Below are 18,353 nucleotides of genomic sequence, written 5' to 3' on the forward strand. Positions count from 1 at the left end.
TGTCTCCATTAAGGGCATAGATGAGGTTTATACATCACTGTAGCCTCAGCACTAACGCATGCCAGGTGTGTGATAGATAATAATAATAATATTCATTGAACTGACCACAATTTCTTCACGGGCCCCAAGAATGTATTCCCTGAGAGTAGTTATTCTGCCAGCCAGTTCTCCTGTGGGCAATGAATAAACTGGCATAGAATTTATAAGATGGTCCCTTTAACGTTTGGATTTTGTGAATTGCTTTGCCAGCAGCTAAACACCTCTTGTCAGCAAGCTAATGAAGTCCAGTTTTCGAATCAAAAAGACTGAGGACAAGATTCTGTTTCCATTAACCTTTATTAAGCATGAACTTTGTACCCGGCATTGCACAAGTCATCTTCATGTTGTCTCATGTTAGCCTAACAACAATCTGGGGCTATTACTCTGCCTATTTTATAGCTAAAGGAATGAGCAAAAGACTTGAGAGCTGTGCTCATGATCCCCAGTTAGTTGCAGAGTCCGAATCTAAATTCAAAGCTACTGATTTGAACTCTAGGCCTCTTTCTAGACGCACAGCAATCCTGTTCAGATGTCCCTGTGAGCCCCCGGCCTGAATGAGTGCCAGCCTCTCACTTGTGCTTGGTATCCTGTTGCATCCTGACAGCATCGTCATGGCCTGGGGACCTAGGAGAAATCTCTGCATGTGGAATGTTTTGGAAGCTGAGTGATGTGTGTAACAGAGGTGGCCCCATGCTTAAACACGACTCATACACGTATATCTTCACATCCAGACTCAACCCAGCAAAACTTCACCAAGGACCAAGGGAATATGACTCTACTTTAAAGGGAAGCTACCTTTGGCCTTTTCCCAGAGAACAGGGAACAGCCGTAAATTGAGTCCCAGGCTTTCTGGAGTTGCCTTCTGCTGCCTCTTGACCAATTTTCAATCTTGCCATGAGACAAGTGTTGGCTCCATCTCCCTGCTGATAATCTGAATATTCTTAAAGATTGCCTATTCACTGGAGTGTTGGCCTGAGAAAAGCATGATTTAGAAGGTGCATCTGCTGGGGATTGGGGACAGAGATGATCCTGAGCATCCAGAAATCCACTGGAGGTGACAACGGGATCCTACAGGTGTGCAAAAACCTTTGTCACTCAGAGCTAAGGATACTTGGGGGCTCTCTGGAACACACCAGACCTCAGATACCCCAGGTTCCAGCTCATTGACCTCCACCTATAGAAGACGTGGCCTGAGATAAGGATTCCCTTGGAAGAGACAACCAGCCTGATCCTGCGTGAGTTGTATAAGTTTATTGCTGAGACATGAGAAGCAGGGAAGTGAGGCCTGAATGAGGACAAGAACTCACATACTGAGAGCACAAATCCCTTCGTTGAAAGGACCAAACTGTAGGGGTACTCCCAGCTATATAATCTGCAGGGACCATGCAAGGTACAACCTATAACCAGGTGTTTCACCTGAGCTGGTGTTGCTCTCACAGAAGTTCATACAGACTTATCAGTGGGCCTGTAATCTCATGTACCCATGAGCACGTGGCCAAATAACTCCCTAAACCAGGGCATGAAAGGGGCAGCAGGAGGATTGGGGTTACCCTTGAGAGAAAACCTTCTTCTGTATGGAGTCAGAAGGATGGGCTAGAATCCTGACTCTACATTAAAAAAGAATAAGTCAGAGGGGTGGAAGAGAGGGGATGTCAGTGGCAAAGAAAACCAAGAAGGAGACGATGACAAATGTAACAGGAATTTCCTGGAGAAGGGAGTCCAGAGGAAACCAGGGCACGGCGAACAGCTGTCTTGCATTTTATCTTATGGTTTTCTTGGTGGGTGAGCTCAGAGCCGAGGTCTTCCCTGGAGGGTCCTTAAATTCACTTCCACTCCCCAGCTTCGTTTTGGCCTCCCCGCGAGGGCTGCAGTTCCCACTGCCAGTGACACAGCCCCCAGACAGCACGCCGTAGCCGACAGAGCTGGGCCGGTAGCCATAGGTGCCAGCACCGCTGAACCCAAAGCCGGCGCCTGTGCCCACAGTCCCAGCCGTGGAGCTGCTGATGACAGCTGTGGAGGATGGAGGGAGGAATGATAAGTGTGCATCCCCAGACAGGGGTGACCCTAAGTCCCCTCCAACCTTCCAGGCCCAACTAACTTAAATGTCTCTTCCTTAAGCAAATATGTCACATCAACTGTGGACTTAAGTTTAGTGACACGTGCTCAATTCCTCAGCAGCTCAAGCACCAGGAGAAACAGCCCAGATCCCACAGGATCCCCAAATCAGGCACCTTCTCATTCTTTGAACAAAATAGGAGTCGCGGGGACTTCCCCTGAAGAACAGATGGTGCCCACGTATCACATAAGCCAAGTCTTGCATTAAACTTTAGAACACAGTCTTAATTTTTTTTTCAAACGATTTCCTGAACGGTTGATTTAGGGGAGGTTTTGCTCACCTCTCTTAGACGGAGACCAAGCTGAACCCTGTGGGGCCAGCATTAAAACTGGCTGTGCACAGCGTATCTGTGCTGGTCTCTACTCTCAGTGAGTAGGTACAGTTCTTCCTGCTCATGGCTTCCAGGCTTCCATCTTGCAGGAAAGCCAGGTGGGGGTGACAGAAGTGGGTGGGGCTGAGAGTTTCATCCCAGCATGGGAGAGATATCAGGGGAAGGGGCCAATGCGAAATGTGATGGGGAGCTGACTCCATGAGGGAAGGGGCAACAGGTCTCAACAAGGGAAGCAGTTATGACAATGGCGCTGTACCAGGCAGAGCCCAAGCTGTCCCATGGTGGTCCCAGTAGCAGGCATCCACTTACTTTGTTTGTTAATAGACTAAAAATATTCCCTCAGAGGTGTGAAATACTCACAAATGCTGACAGAGTTGGTGTATTCTCCAGACATCCTGCATTGAGAGAAAAGCACAGGCGAAGCTCCACTACGTGGAATCCAAGTTACCCCCACCCCAGGCTGAAACGCTCCGCCGGACTAGCTCATGTCCAGGTGGCATAAACGGCACCGGCATGTCTCTAAGCACGTCTGTTTCTTCTCAGTCTACTCTCCCCATTTCAGAGATGTGTGAACTTCCATCCTTGGGGGCCCAGGAGCAACACCACCCCCAGGGTCTCTCCTGCTGAGTCCCTCCTTAGCCCACTTCTTCATGCCTGAGAAGCTACCATCTGAATGAGCCCACATGCAGAAATATGAGCATCTGGACCTGCCACTAGTGTGACTAACGGTATGATTTTAGGAGTAGTAACTTCTCCTCTCCGGGTCTCATGTATAAAACCGTGCTAGGTTAGAACGGGGTTTTTTCAAATGTCAGTGCAGCATGTACAGCCCTCCCAAGTGTTGCTATGACCACGTACAACTCATACTGTTATAGAGTTAGTATTGTTCATGGGCTCTGCTTTTTATAACAAAAAATGCATTTCTCTTTAAAGCATCGGTTCTCAACCTGTGGGTCGCGACCCCTTTGGGAGTCAAACGACCCTTTCACAGGGGTCGCCTAAGACCATCAGAAAACAAAAAGATATTTACATTACGATTCGTAACAGTAGCAAAATTACAGTTATAGAGTAGCAACGAAAATAATTTTATGGTTGGGGGTCACCACAACATGAGGAACTGTATTAAGGGGTCGCGGCATTAGGAAGGTTGAGAACCGCTGCTTTAAAGGAAGTTTTATATGCCAGGCCTAATAGAAAACCAGTACTATGTGACCAAAATGGAACAAAACAGTAGCAGTAAAAAGAAATATAATGAGAATAAAATAATTTTTTTAAATGGTTGACTAGATGTTATTGTCTACCCAGGGACTCTAACTTGGAATCTGTATCTCTTTATTAATAGGGATATTTGCAAGTGTCAAGGCAGTGTTAAAGGCATAAAAGAGCTAAGCTGAGACTTCCTCTCCGCCTTAGTCTGAGGACTGGGGGAAGAGTGGTAAAGGAAATCTGTCTCATTATCCAACTGGATGCTACAATATTTAAGACTATGTTTGTGAGTGACCTGAAAAGCACCTCCAGCAGCCTGCCCTCCACACTCCGGGAAACTGAATCAGAGAATTCCAGAAGTTCTTCCAGCTCTAGCATTCTAAGGCCCTTCCCATCACCCACCTGCACTCCTCGCCCTCCAGCAGCTTGCGGTAGGTGGCGATCTCAATGTCCAGGGCCAGCTTTGTGCTCATCAGCTCCTGGTACTCGCGCAGCATCCGGGCCAGCTCCTCCTTGGCCTGATGCAAGGCGGCCTCCAGCTCGTCCAGCTTGGCCCGGGCATCCTTCAGGGCACAGTCGCCCCGCTGCTCAGCATCAGCGATGGCCGTCTCCAGGTTGGCACACTGAGGGCCACAAGGTAGCATCCCCCTGAGTTCTAAAGCACGCTGAGCCTCACTTCACCCTCCATGTGCTCACTATGGTTTGACCCTCTTCTGTCCTGCCCCACTTCCTAGAGGAAAGCCTGGAAGTGAGCCAGGACCCCCCCCCACACACACACACACACACACACACACAAAGCCCCTTCACCTGCTTCTTCACACTCTCGATCTCTGAGCGCAGCCTTTGGATGAGCCGGGTCAGCTCTGAGATCTCATTCTTGGTGTGTTTGAGGTCATCCCCATGCCGACCGGCCGCCAGCTGGAGCTCCTGGAACTGGGAGAGAGGGGCCAAAGCAGGGGCCTTGACTTAGGGCCTGGCTGTGCCTGTGGCTGGGGAGTATGGTAGAGGTGGGTAATGGGTACCCAACTTTACCAGGTCTACCAATGGCCTCTCACTCAACCATCTGTTCATTGAATTTGTTTATTTGCCTTAAGCGCAGTTGATCTCATTGATGGTTAGATTTGACCGTAAGGATTGTTGTAAGTCCCATACTCTCCACACTGCAACTTTATAACACATAACTCCAATTATGGTACTCCTCTGCTTATAGCCCTTCAAAGTCAAGGTCAAATTCCAACTTCTAGTATGGCATCAAGGTGCTTTGAGATCTGGCATCCACCAGCCTCTCCAGACCCATTTCTCGCTGCCCCAGCCCATCACCTACCTGGCTGTCCATCTGTGCCAAACGGTTCCACATCCCCTAAATGCCCCACGTGTTCTCAGTTCTCTGAGTCTTTGCATGAGCCTCTCCCTCCACCTGGAAAACCCTTCCCCATTTATCCCCCCTTTCCCTAACTGGCCCCGACTCAGCCAGTGCAGAGTCACTTCCTCCAGGAAGCTTTCCCTGATACTCTGGTGGAGTGCACTTCTGTTCCCATAGCCCCTGACACAACAGTCCATAGGTCTCACCACACTGTACTGTGATTACACGTTTCTATGTTTTTCCAATCAGACTCAGAATGACTGGATGGCAGGGACCTTTTCTTTTATTTCTGAATTTCCAGTACCTAGCACAGTGCCTGGCTGGTGCTCAAAACAGGTCTGTCTGATGAAACAGAAAAGGACAAGAACCATATGACTTCACTTATATGTGGGATATAAAACAGAAAGTAACAAATGAACAAACCAACTCATAGACACTGACAATAGTATGGTGCTTATCAGAGAGGAAAGGGGATGAGAAGATATTGTAGAGAGTAAAGGGGGTCAAATATATGGTGACAGAAGGAGATTAGACTTTGGGTGGTGAGCACACAATGCAATATACAAATGATGTATTATAGAACAAACACTTGAAACTTATATAACGTTATTAACCAATATTATCCCAATAAATTTAATTTAAATAGATACAGAAAAAAAAGAGATCTGATGAGCAAATGAACCAAAGAGGAAGCTGATGAGCTGCCCATCTGTATTTCTGTGACTTCCTTTCCTTTACAGCTCAGGTTGGCCCCTGGTTATTGGCAGTCTTACTGGGCATAGAGGAACATTTTGCGTATTTGTGGTGGGGATAGAGTTAGCTATACCCCAACACCACTAGTCACGAATTTTGGGTCATCTACTAGTTGGAGATTATTCCTGCCTTTGATGTCATCCATTGAATAGTCAACAGAGGATATTCCATTTCTACCCCAGAATTTGACTGGGAAACACAAAAACATGGGACATTCAGAACTCTGGCGGCTGTGCTCTGCTGTCTGGGTAGTTGGCCTGGCCAACTGTCTCATATTTGGCCCCAGCATGGCTCTAGATTCAGGATTCCTTTTAGAGATGCCAGGTCCCTTGAAGGCATGGGCAGCTTCTTTCTATGTTCTCCTGTTTTATCTTTGATATTAACCTTGGGACAATAAACATGGGGGCGGGGCAGAACAGGTGGCCTTCTTTCGCTTCTCTTCTGGGCTGTGTGAGCACAATGGCCCTCCCGAGGCGCTAGCTCTCCCAGTTCTAACACCAAGTGGTCTTCTTCAGAGGCAAAGGGGGGAGCAAATGTCTGCCCTTCAGCTCTTTACCCACCCCAAGTCTTTATCATAAACGCTTCTTAATCAGAGCCATGTCCTGATTTTCCATCTGAACGTCATGGAATTAGCAGTCAGCCTCGTAGATTCAGATCCAGCTCCATCACTTACCCGCTGAACGATCTTGGCAAGTTAATTAAACTCCCTGAGCCCTGGCTTCTTCATCTTCAAAAGGGAAATAATAAGAGTAGGCCCTATAATAGTGTTGCTGCACTAATAAAACTCTGTTTAATGAGTGCTTACCCCTAACTGGGAAAGTGCAGGTGTAGATAACAGCAAACAGCAAATAATCCACATGTCCTGTCTATACAGACCTGCTTAATTCTTCTGGAAGGAGCCTGAGGTTAAGCACTGGCCACTGACAATCTAGAGCAGTTAGGCCACACAGCCATCTCTGACCCTGGTTTGCAGCAGTAATATGGAAAGATCTGGGGAATGGGGACTTGAATTGGAACCTTTATCAAGAAACCCCACCTGTGTTGTCTTCTAGGCTTTGAAAGCCTTTCTTCCTCCCATCCCTGGAGGCCAAATCTTTCTGTCTCTAGGGTAGCAAGGAGGCAGAGGGATGGACAAGATAAGGTCTCAAGAGTGTGGGTTTTCTTTGAGAAGGAGCCTAATAAACAGCAAGGAACAATTAGGAAGTAGCAGTCTAGATCTGAGAAACCACATTATCTAAAGAATCATCTCCCCACCCACAGCCCATTAGGAAGAGTTAAGATCTAAGGGACTCAAACTCCCCCTTTATTCTTGGATTTGGACTTGAATGAAAAGGTAGGAGTTCCCTGATCTCAGATCATACTGAAGAGACCCCTTAATTTATTGTAATTAACAAGGGAGTTGAGATGCTAACTACTCATGCTTCCCACTCTTCCAGACTCAGTTCAAAACTTTCTGCCTCCAGAAGTCGTCCCTGATCTGCCCCACCTGATCCTAGTGTCCTAACCGGTCTCCCAGCATTCTATTTGTGCCACATTCATTTGTACTCAGCTGTGTGTGTCCTCCCGTGGCTGCCATGGTCTGAGCAGACCCTAAAGACAGAGTTGCATCTTCTCTTCCCTTTGGGTTTCCCCTAGTGCCAGGGACAGTGCCAAACTCCATGGCAACATGTGGGCAACAGTGGGTCATGGGACTGAACCAGAGGACCTAGAACACATGACTCTAGGAAGATATACAGCCTCACCTTGGTCTGGTACAGGGCCTCGGCCTCAGCCTTGCTCTTCAGGGCAATCTCCTCATACTGGGCCCGGACCTCAGCGATGATGCTGTCCAGGTCCAGGTTCCGGTTATTGTCCATGGACAGGATGACAGATGTGTCACTAACGTGGGACTGGATCTGAGCGATCTCCTGCATGGTGAACAGGAAAGCATGAAATGCCTCTTGTGAGCAAAGGAAGGTGCAAAGGTGATGGCCTTGTTCCTATAGGGGAGCCCCCAAATCCTCCCAAACATATGCAAGCTATATTCCCCAAGGTTTATAAGAATAGAGCTCACAACCCAGAGGGTTTCAAGAGCACATCTAAAACTGCTAAGTGGGTCTGACGCAGCCCAGGCAGAAAACAGCCCATATGTCTGTCACCTGAGATGCGTCAGGAGTGGAAAAAGTAGAGGGGAAACAGCCTGGCCACCACATAAGAGACACTAAGGACACAGGAGCCCACAGATGCTTGGCCAACAGGCTGAGGCTTGAAGCCAGATGGTCACCTCGGTAGTAGAATGGGTTTGAGAACTCATTATCTCCATCCCTGGGGATTCCTGGCAATGACTTAAGGAAATACTCCAAGTGGCAGAGAGAAAATAGGCAGAAATGAAAACGTGCTCCACTGAAGTTCACTGGGAACCCCCTAAGGACTCATGGCTTCCTGAATGATGTAAAAGCAGGACATCTGGAGGCCAGGCTGGGACTGATGGCACATATATCATCTGGAGGCACCAGGATAGATGTCATTCTCACCTTTGATTTACAAACCTCCCAGTATCCACATGCTGGAGATCTCTGGGCTCTTAAAGTTACTGATGAGCAAGTAACTGCTCATTCACATATCTTTTCTTCCAGAGACAGAGCTGGGGATGGGGCTGGGGGAGACTTACCCCCTCGTACAGACACTTGAAGAACTTGATGTCTCCATCCAGGGCGTCCACCTTGGCCTGCAGCTCCACCTTGCTCATGTAAGCTGCATCCACGTCCTAAGGGAATCCAGGGACCCCTGATAGCTCCCTTCTTCAGCCCTAGACAGTGTTCCCCTGGGAACAGGCACCCCAGTGCCAACTCTGTGGCTAGCTGCCTCAGGGAATGGAGTCAAGACCAGGAGCCAGAAACCTGACTTCCACCCAGAACTCATTACAAGACCTTGCACAAGCTCCTCATACCTCTGGAACTCCTTCTGTCCCAACCAAAACCAGGATTTTTTACTGCCGCTATTTCTCAAATAGAAGGTATGGGAGAGAGCCCTATCCTCCCCACCCAGTCGGTCATTCGGCCAGAGCCAAGGGCAGCCCCAGCGGTTTGCCAGAGACAGGCAGAGCTGGAAGGTAAACCTGAGCTCCTTTCAGCGCATGTCCTGTTTCCCAAGCCAACATGAGCATGACCTAGGGATCGACTCTCCAAGTCTGAGCTCTCTCCCATTTACACAAAACATAGGGACTGACAAAGTGATATGTTCTAGATAAACATCAAAGTGTCCCACAATGTCCCAGACAGCAAATCTCTCCATCTTCTCTGTCACTTTAGCTCCAGGCCCTTCTATAGAAACCTCAGTCTCCTGATGTCACTTCCTCCCACCCTCCACATTCTACTCCCTGGGTGACCAAGAAATACGCACTCTCTCCTCACCTTCTTTAGCACCACAAATTCATTCTCAGCAGTTGTTCGCTTGTTTATTTCCTCCTCATACCTGTAAGAAAAGGATCACAGTGAGCTGAGTGTAATGTGTGTGTGTGTGTGTCTGTGTGTTCTCATTGTGAAAAGAGATGCCTATGTAACGTATCCTGTAATAAGTATTATTCTACATCTTAGCAAATCTGTCCAACTCACGAGGCCTATTTGTTCAGCATCGTGAGCAGGGTTTGAAGCAAGCCCCTCCTGGGCCAGGTGACAGGATGGTTTGGGGTCTGGATTTTCTCTACTGCCTGAAGTAAGTGGGTTCTTCTTCCTCCCACTCAGTGTCCAAATCACAGGAACATGCTGCTGCACCTTTCAGCCATGATTCTTGTGTCACCCAGCTGCCTGACACCATTGCCAGTAACTACCTTATCCCTAAGCATGAGTCCCAGGGAAGCCAGAACTGTCCCCTGGGAAATAAGAAAAGCATGGCCCAAATGTCCAGGAACTGAGGGAAATGAGAGAAGAAGCCCAACAGAAATTCTAACTCCCTGCCCTGCTGGGGGGTTTCCTTGGAATTTAGGGGCAAAATGAGCTAGCTTAGGAACCGAGAGGCTATGGGGTATGTGCACTTCAAGTGGGGAGCAAGAGGGAGGTGGCCACCTGCCAGGACAACGCTGCCACTGCCCAAGAGGCTGGTTGTCCATTGTCTAGCCCTCCTGGCTGCCCAGAGAAGGCTCTCATCTTGCCCAGGCAGAGGAGCTCAGGATAGGTCACTGTCACCTGAGCTCAGTGCTCCTGAGACCAGAGGCAAATGTCCCAGTGCCTGCTGGGAAAACCCAGCCACAGGAGGTAACAGCCTGAGCACAGGGTCCTGCTCACCTCTTCTTGTAGTCCTCCACCACGTCCCGCATGTTCCTCAGCTCCGAGTCCAGCCTCACCCTGTCCCCGGACAGCATTTCCAGCTGCTTCCGCAGGGTGCTGATGTAACCCTCATACACAGGCTCCAGGTTATTCTTACAGTTGTTCAGGTCCAGCTGCTGCAGCAGCTCCCACTTGGTCTCCAGCACCTGGTTCTGCTGCTCCAGGAACCGCACCTGGAACCCAGATCAACAGACACTCAGTCATGGAGAGAGGCTGTGGGGTTTCCTTTCCTGGGTGGTAACTATGTTCTCTTAGGCTGCATTAGCTTAAAGGGTAAGCCTCAGCCCTTAGAAAATGTCACTCATGCCCCTCCCCATCCAGACCCTTTGTCTGACTGAGGTTCTCTTTCTGGGAGCAGCCCCTCGGACCAGGAGGGGCCTCAACATTTTCATTTCTCTCTAGTCAAGATCTGTCTCCTCTGCACCTGTCTAAACCTGCCTGGATCAGTGTCAGTTGTCAGCCTGGACCAGCTTCCTAAAACAAGTCCTTAGACATTGCAGACTGGCTTGTACTGGCCTTCATGCTCTTGGGCATCTCTGGAACCCGGTGGCCTGGCCTGGGCTCCGCCTACTCTCTTTCTACTCAGTCATGGCCTCTCCCGGCCCAGCCAGAGGCTGGCTCTCAGCTGATCTGGGGTCTCAGGCCCTCCTGTGTTGCCTTCATGCCCGACTCTCTATGTTCTCATAACATTACCCCAGGGGAAGAACCAACATTCTCACACGTCAGCCTTCCCTTGCTTAAAACCCTCTGGTGGTTCCACGTCACCTACAGGGTCAAATCCAATTCCTTCTTGTGCTCTTCACAATGTGCCCAACCCCTCTTCCAACACTCGTTCACCCAACACCCACACAAACCCAAGGTGTCCCTGCTTTCCAGACAAGTCCTCCATGTTGTGGGTGGCTGCTCCTTCTCCCTAGGTTGCCTTTTCCCACCTCTGCCTGGCAAACTCCCACTCAGGCTTTACCACTCTACCTCACTGTCACCCCTCTTGAGCTTCCCCTGTTCCCTGAAACTCAGGAAATCTCTGCTTCCCAAGACGTTCTCACCCCGCTCCTCAGTCGTTCTCAAACTCGAGTGCACATGAGCATCAACCTGGGGGCTTGTTATACATGAATATTCTCAGGCCCCACACCTAGAGTTTGTGGTTCAGCAGGCATGAGGTGGGGCCTGAGAACATGCATTTTTAACGAGTGCCCAGGTGGTGCTGATGCTGCCAATTCAGGGACCACTTTTGAGAACCATTATATCAGCGCACCGCTGATCCCCATGTGCCTCACCTTATAGTTTGGGTATATTATAGGCTATGAGTCTGTCTTTTGACCCGAGTTTGAGTTGGTCTGGGTCCTCTGAGAGGAGAGGCTGCATCTCATGGCGTTCCAGACATCCTAGGCTGCCATGACCCTCTCTTTTGTCTGCCTTCTAAGTTTCGTGCACTGTCACCCTCCTACTTCTCAATTCACACCACTTTCCCTGCCTCCTGGAAGCCCTCTCAAACTAAGCTCTCTAGCGCCTCCCACCCCTCTAGCCACCTCGATCATTCAGCACTGATGCCCAGGGTTTGTCCAGTTCATCCCTGCTCTGTCCTCAGCTGTGTCCGCATCCTGGGGAAACGTCCTGCTTTCCTTTGCCTCAGGCAGGGAGCCTCCAAGGATAGTGAAGGTGGAAGGAGGAAGGGGCTCTATGCTCAGCTTTCTCCAGAAAGTCCCACCTTGTCAATGAAGGAGGCGAACTTGTTGTTGAGGGTCTTGATCTGCTCCCGCTCCTGGGTGCGCACTTTCTGGATCTCGGGGTCCAGCTCCACATTGAGGGGGGCCAGGAGGTTCTTGTTGATGGTGACCTGGTGGATACCCCCTGGAGGGCACACAGATGGACACACAGGCCCCAGGGCCACACTGCCAAACATGCTGCCAGCAAAACCACTAGCCCGGCTCCGGCCAAACCCATACCCCCCTGCCCGCCCACTGCCACTGGCCACGTTGAAGGAGATGTTCCGGGCGCCCCCCAGGCTGTAGAGGCTCCGACTGCCGAAGGCCCCGCTGAGCCCTTTGGCCCCTGCCCGGTAGGAGGACGAGCTGCCCCCTGACAGCACGGCAGAGCAGCCACTGAAGCCCCCCTTGGCAGCAACTCCTGACTTGTAGGTGAATTGGCGGCTCATGCTGAGAAGGCCAGAGAGCTGGAATAAGAAGCCTTAGCTGAAATGCAACTCACCAGCCTGCGATCTTGGGCTCCCCCTTTATAGGGCTCAGGATGGAGCCACTGCCCTAATGTGTGGGTTTAGTTTGCCTGGAAGCAAGAAATCATTTTCTCCCAGCAAAATCAGAGATACCAGATAAATAACTTGAAAACTCCAAAAAAATGATGGGCTTGCAAGCCTTGCTCATGTAATTTGGGATAATTAGCCTGGCCAAATTATCCCTAGAAAGATCTTGCCTGGGAGGTTTGTCACAGCCTCAATTGCTCTTCCCCAGAGAGTAGGATTACAGGGGTGCAGAAGAAAGACCTTTAGCTGATAGCATCATCTGTGAGAGATCTCACAACTGTACCTGTTTCAGGGACCCAGGCTGAGCTGCTTGTATGTGGTTAGAAGGAGACTCTGCAGTCTAGCTTCCCAGCGTTCCTGGAGACAGTTCTCATGATGGCCAGGGCCATGGGAACCCAGCTCACTAAAAACCCAGCCCAACCCTCCGGTTGCCAGCCCTTGCTGCCCTCCCGGCAGGCCTCCTGCTCCTCTGCGCTGGCTAGGCTGTCCTGCACACACTGACTTTGCTCCTGCCCCTCCCACCACTTCTACCCTTGACCTTCAAATAACAGTATTGTTACCATTCATGATGGCTGACATGGTACAGTGCTTTACAGCATTAAAAGAACTCCTGGCACATAGAAGCTCATTTCGTCCACTTGGCCAAGCGGGGCGGGGGGGACTACGATGATCTACATTTTACTAATGAGAAAACCAAAGCTCAGGTAGTTAAATATAGCAAACATCTCATGAGCCCTTTCTTTGTACGAATCATATAGGATGCAAACACCAAACAAAACCTAGGCCCCAACCTTGAGGACTCCCTTGGCTGGTCTTCTGATCTTACGTTCAGAGCTATGTGGGCTTTATCTTCTATCCAGCCAGACAGCCAGCTCATTCATTCACCTATCCACTAATTGTCACCTATCCACTAATTGAAAAAACTTCTGTTGAGGGCTGACTCTGTCCTGGGTCCTGTGCTAGGCTCCAGGGTCATAAATTAATAAGACAGAAGCATAGTTCACAATTCTAAGGGGAGGACAAACACTTGAATTTCATTAAACCTTTGACATTACCAAAGTAGTCACAATTCCCAAGTCCCAAGTATATTCACAGTATATAATTTCCTCCATAAAAAATACAATTATCGGGCCGGCTGAGTGGCACGTTGGTTAAGAGTTGGCTTGGGATGCCAGCTCTGAGCAGCAGGGCCCCGGTTCAGATCCTACATGAGGGCCAGTGACGCTGCACCCTCTACAGCTAAGATGGTGAACAGCAGCTCAACCTGGAGCTGGGCTGCCATGAGTCACCAGTGATGGCGTAGGCTGCAGCCCCTGTTGCAGTGTGCTACCGTGAGTGGCTGGCAGCCAGTGTGAGCTGTCGTGAGCCGCTGTGAGTGGCCATCCAGAGGCTGGTGACTGGTCTGCCTCCCCCCGGGAAGAGCGCAATGATAATACCAACATGGGCCAGTGAAGCAACGTCCTCCACAACAAAAGGACAGCAACTTGTCTGTTCCCCTTCCCCAATTCCCCAGCACTGTTCCCCTCCCCCAATTCCTCAATAAAATCTTTTTTTTAAAATGCAATTATTTCACTAACCAGTGTGCTTGAATGAACAGTTAGCCAATCCCTCTTTTCTATTCTTATACAGAGATTATGACCCTACCCTGTGTTATGTATTATAATACAACAGTTTTATGCCTCTAATACTGTTGTACCAAACAATGGCCAAATTTAACCTTCCCTTTCTTTTTTATGCAACACAGATACTTTCAAGTTTTCTTGAAATAATCATTTTCTTAGATGATCACAATTTCACTACCAGCAATGGCACTTGGCAATCTTTTCAGTCTTTTTTTCACTAGACACAAAGTATTTATCCCTTTGCAATTTCTTCGTAAAGCACAAATGAGGGCCAACAAAACTGGGCTGTGATGGGATGCTGAGTGTTCCAGCCAGAAATCACTCCCCAGTTGACTCCTTTCTGCACACCAGGGTCAGGGTACACATGACTCAGACCTGTGTCTCTGCAAAATTACAAACTGCTGTCACAGGCTTTGAAATCACTCCCTAAGGGCGGAAAGCAAATGTTCATGCTGGTGTGTGAGTGTAAATATGCAGCTAGCCTCTCACCCCACATGGCCTCACTTCCCCTCTCCCATCCTGGCCTTCTCCCCTTTTGAACTTGCCACAGGGCACCCTGGGAAAACTTCTCTGGTCACATCTCAATCCAGCCACTCTTACTTGGCCAGCCTCCCCAATTGTACCCCTTCTCTGACCTAATTCAGTGTTTCTACCTGTGTTCTAGGTGTGTGCATATCTTCCCCAACAGCCCAAAAGCTTTCTGAAGACAAGTCCCACCCTCCCTCTAGTCCTCTTGACTCGTTGCCCAGGACTACAGGGGCAAGGGGTTCTCAGGAAGTCATGGAGAGGGTGGAAAGGCTCTTAGGGACCCCCTGAAATCATTTCCCCAAGGACAGGGTCCTTAACACCTGTCCTTAAAACTCTCTTAAGTGGATTTTCAAATAGTGGGCCCCTTATATTTCACCTCCTGCCAATGCTGTCTCCAGGGGAAACTCAATGCCAGCTGAATCCTTATTAATCTTCATCCAATTACTAAGTCACCCCCACTTCCCACAGAGGGGCAGTGCTGTCATAAGCTTTCATCTAGGCCTTTAGGGCAGGTGTCTCTGATGGGTTCAGCACAAACGAGGCAGGAAATCAACCCCATCACCCCCAGTAGCAATAAAATCATGTTGTGAAAGAATATTTAGTATTTCTCATCCTGAAAAATGGAGCAGATGTATTTTATCTGCCACTACACTAGCAAGAGAAATGGTGTGAACACCATTCTTCCACTTACTACAACTAAAAACCTGGATATTACATATAAAACAAATGTAAAAAGACTGAAAGGTGGAGAGAAGAAGGCATACCAGCTAAGGACCTCAGGAGCCAAAGAGCAGTATAGTGGTGAGTTCCTTGGTTTTCTATTTATTTCATATATTCCAGACTTGGAGCAGAAGAAAGCAGCAACTTGGAAGCGCACAGATTTTTTTTAAAAGCCCTAACAAATGTTTAATCTCTCTAGCCAAAGCTGGAGGAATGGGGCAGCCCAGCAAGGCAGAAAACTTTTAGATAATAACCACTCTACACCAGCCAAACTACTCCAAATATTATATTATATTTGTATAACATAAAATATATGAAGCAAAAACTGAGAGAACTAAAAGAAGAAATAGACAAAGCCACAAGTAAAATTAGAGACTTCAATATTCCTCTCTCAACAATGAATAAAACTAGAGAGAAAAACGTTACAGATATAAAAGAACTCACCAACACTATCAAGCAACAGGATCTAATTGACATTTATAGAATACTGTAACCAACAAAAGTAGAATAAACACTCTTTTCAAATTCTCACAGATAGGCTATATCTTGGTCCATAAAACAAACCACAACAAATTGAAAAGAACTTAAATCATACAAACTATATTTTCTGACCACAAGGCATCAAACTGGAAATCAATGGGTCAAAGAAGTCTCAAGGGAAAATTTTAAAACACATTATTTCCAAGTAAGTTCCCATTCAGAAGTACGGGATGTTAGGACTTCAACGCATCTTTTTTGGAGGATATATTTCAACCCATAACAGACATCAAATGTACAAGCAACAAAAGAAAAAAAATAGGTAAATGTACTCCAAGTAATTTTTGACATAGGATCAAAAGCAATTCAATGGAGGAAAGTGAGCCTTTTCAACAAATGGTGTTGGAGCAATTGCACATCCATAAGCCAAAATTAAACAAACGAAACCTCAACCTAAGTCACACTTTATACAAAACTTAAATCAAAATGGATCACAGACTTAAACCTAAAATGTAAACTAAAAACCTGTTGGAGATAATGTTCAGGATCTAGTTCTAGATAAAGAGTTCTTTGACTTGATATCAAAAGCATGATCCATAGAAGGAAAATCAATTGGACCTCATCAAAATAAAACTAAAATAAAAATAAAGAACTTTGCTCTACAAAGGACCCTACTAAGAGGATAAAAAGACAATCTACAGACTGGGAGAAATTGTTTGCAAACCATACGTCCAACAAAGGACTTGCATCTAGACTATATAATGAACACTCAAAACTCAATAATAGGGCCGGCCGAGTGGCGCGATGGTTAAGAACTGGCCTGGGACGCCAGAGGGCCCCGGTTCGGATCCCACATATGAGGGCCAGTGACACTGCCCTCCACAGCTAAGATGCTGAACAACAGCTCAACCTGGAGCTGGGCTGCCGTGAGTCGCTGGCGATGGCGTAGGCTGCAGCCCCTGTGGCAGTGGGTTGCCATGGGCTACCGTGTGTAGCCAGCAGCCAGCGTGAGCGGCCAGCAGCTGCAGTGAGCGGCCGTCCAGAAGCCGGCGACTGATGTGCCTCGCCTGGGAAGAGCGCAATGATGGTGCCAACTTGGGCCAGTGAAGCAACGTCCTCCACAACTAGACTGAAGAACAAAACGACAGCAACTTGTCTGTTCCCCTTCCCCCAATTCTCCAATAAAAATCTTTAAAAAACAACAACAAAAAAAAAAACCTCAACAATAAAAGAACAAGCAATCTCTTTAGAAAATGGGCAAAACATGTAAGGAGACATTTCATTAAAGAGTATATACAGATGGCAACTAAGCACATGAAAAGATTTTCAACATCATTAGCCATTAGGGAAATGCAAGTTTAAACCACAATGAGAATCACTACAGATTTATCAGAGCGGCTAAAATAAAACTTGGTGACAACACCAAACGCTGGTGAGGATTCAGAGAAACCGAATCACTCAAACAGTGCTAATGGGAATGTAAAATGGTACAGCCACTCTGGAAAACAGCTTGGCAATTGCTAAAACACTAAATATGCAACTGCCATACATCCCAGCAATTTCACACCTGGGCATTTATCCAGAGAGAAATGAAATTTTATGCTCACACAAAAACCTGTACACAAATGTTTATAGCAGCTTTATTCGTAATAGCCAAAAAATGCAAACACCCCAGATGTCCTTCAATGGGTGACAAACTGTGATACATCCACACCGTGAAGTATCCTCATCAGTGAGAAGAAACAAACTATCGATGCCTGCAACAGCCTGGATGAATCTCCAGAGAATTATGCTGAGAGAAAAAAAAGCCAGTCACAAAAGGCTCCATACTGTATGATGCTATTTATATAACATTCCTAAAATATAAAAATGGAAAACAGGCTAGTGATTGCCAGAGGTAAAGGAGGATGTGTCATAGGAGGGAAGTGGGTATATCTATAAAAGGATATGAGGGATCTTTGTGGCGATGGAAATGTTCTGTATCTTGACCCTATCCGTGTCAATATCCTGGTTGTGATATTGTACTACAGCCTAACAAGGTGTTATCATCTCGCAACATTTGTTGAGCACTTATTATGTGCCAGGTACAGTCTGGGCACATTAACCTTCAAAATAACCTTATCAAAGAGGCACAATTAACATACACTTTTACAAGTAAAGAAACTGAGGCACAGAAAGGTTAAGTCACTGGGACAAGGTCACACAGCTGGAAGTCCGGAATAGAAGCCAGGCAGTCCACTGTAGAGCCTATGCACTTAACCACTACCGCCTGAAATCTTTTTAAAATCACCCACTTCCCCTGACCCTGAGTTTCTTATTTAAAAGGTCTGGAGCAGGGCCTGAGCTTGTAGGGTTTCTTATCCTTCCTCACATCTTTCTCTTTGGAGCTGGAACCCACTCTCAGGTGCTCTGCCTTTGAAGGTTATAATCAGGAGCATGATATGATTTCAGCTCACATTCCATTGTCCAGAACTTAGTTTCATGGCCACAGTTATTTGGATAACCATCCTTTAGATGGATGGTCAGGTCTCATCTACAATTTCTATAGCAGAAGAGGAGAAAGGATATTGGAGGACGAACAACAAACTCGAAGACACACTGTCACTAGATAAGCACCCTTGTCCCTGTATCACT

At 47.7% G+C, this 18,353-nt stretch overlaps 2 protein-coding genes across 2 annotated transcripts in view; both read right to left on the minus strand.

The window, feature by feature from the left end:
• The window catches only part of LOC109391837 (keratin, type II cytoskeletal 5-like), a 334,229-nt gene that overhangs the window by 105,715 nt on the left and 210,161 nt on the right, over window positions 1-18,353 (minus strand). The window lies entirely within an intron of this gene.
• On the minus strand, window positions 1,799-12,267 carry LOC109391841 (keratin, type II cytoskeletal 73). Its single transcript, XM_019659750.1, has 9 exons — window positions 11,821-12,267; window positions 10,071-10,285; window positions 9,201-9,261; window positions 8,459-8,554; window positions 7,551-7,715; window positions 4,500-4,625; window positions 4,095-4,315; window positions 2,847-2,881; window positions 1,799-2,049 (listed from the first exon to the last, which is right to left on the minus strand). Exons 1-9 carry the CDS (start codon window positions 12,265-12,267, stop codon window positions 1,799-1,801), a joined length of 1,617 nt encoding a protein of 538 aa, XP_019515295.1.

This window comes from Hipposideros armiger, unplaced genomic scaffold, assembly GCF_001890085.2.
Source record: "Hipposideros armiger isolate ML-2016 unplaced genomic scaffold, ASM189008v1 scaffold_303, whole genome shotgun sequence".
Taxonomy (NCBI): Eukaryota; Metazoa; Chordata; class Mammalia; order Chiroptera; family Hipposideridae; genus Hipposideros; species Hipposideros armiger.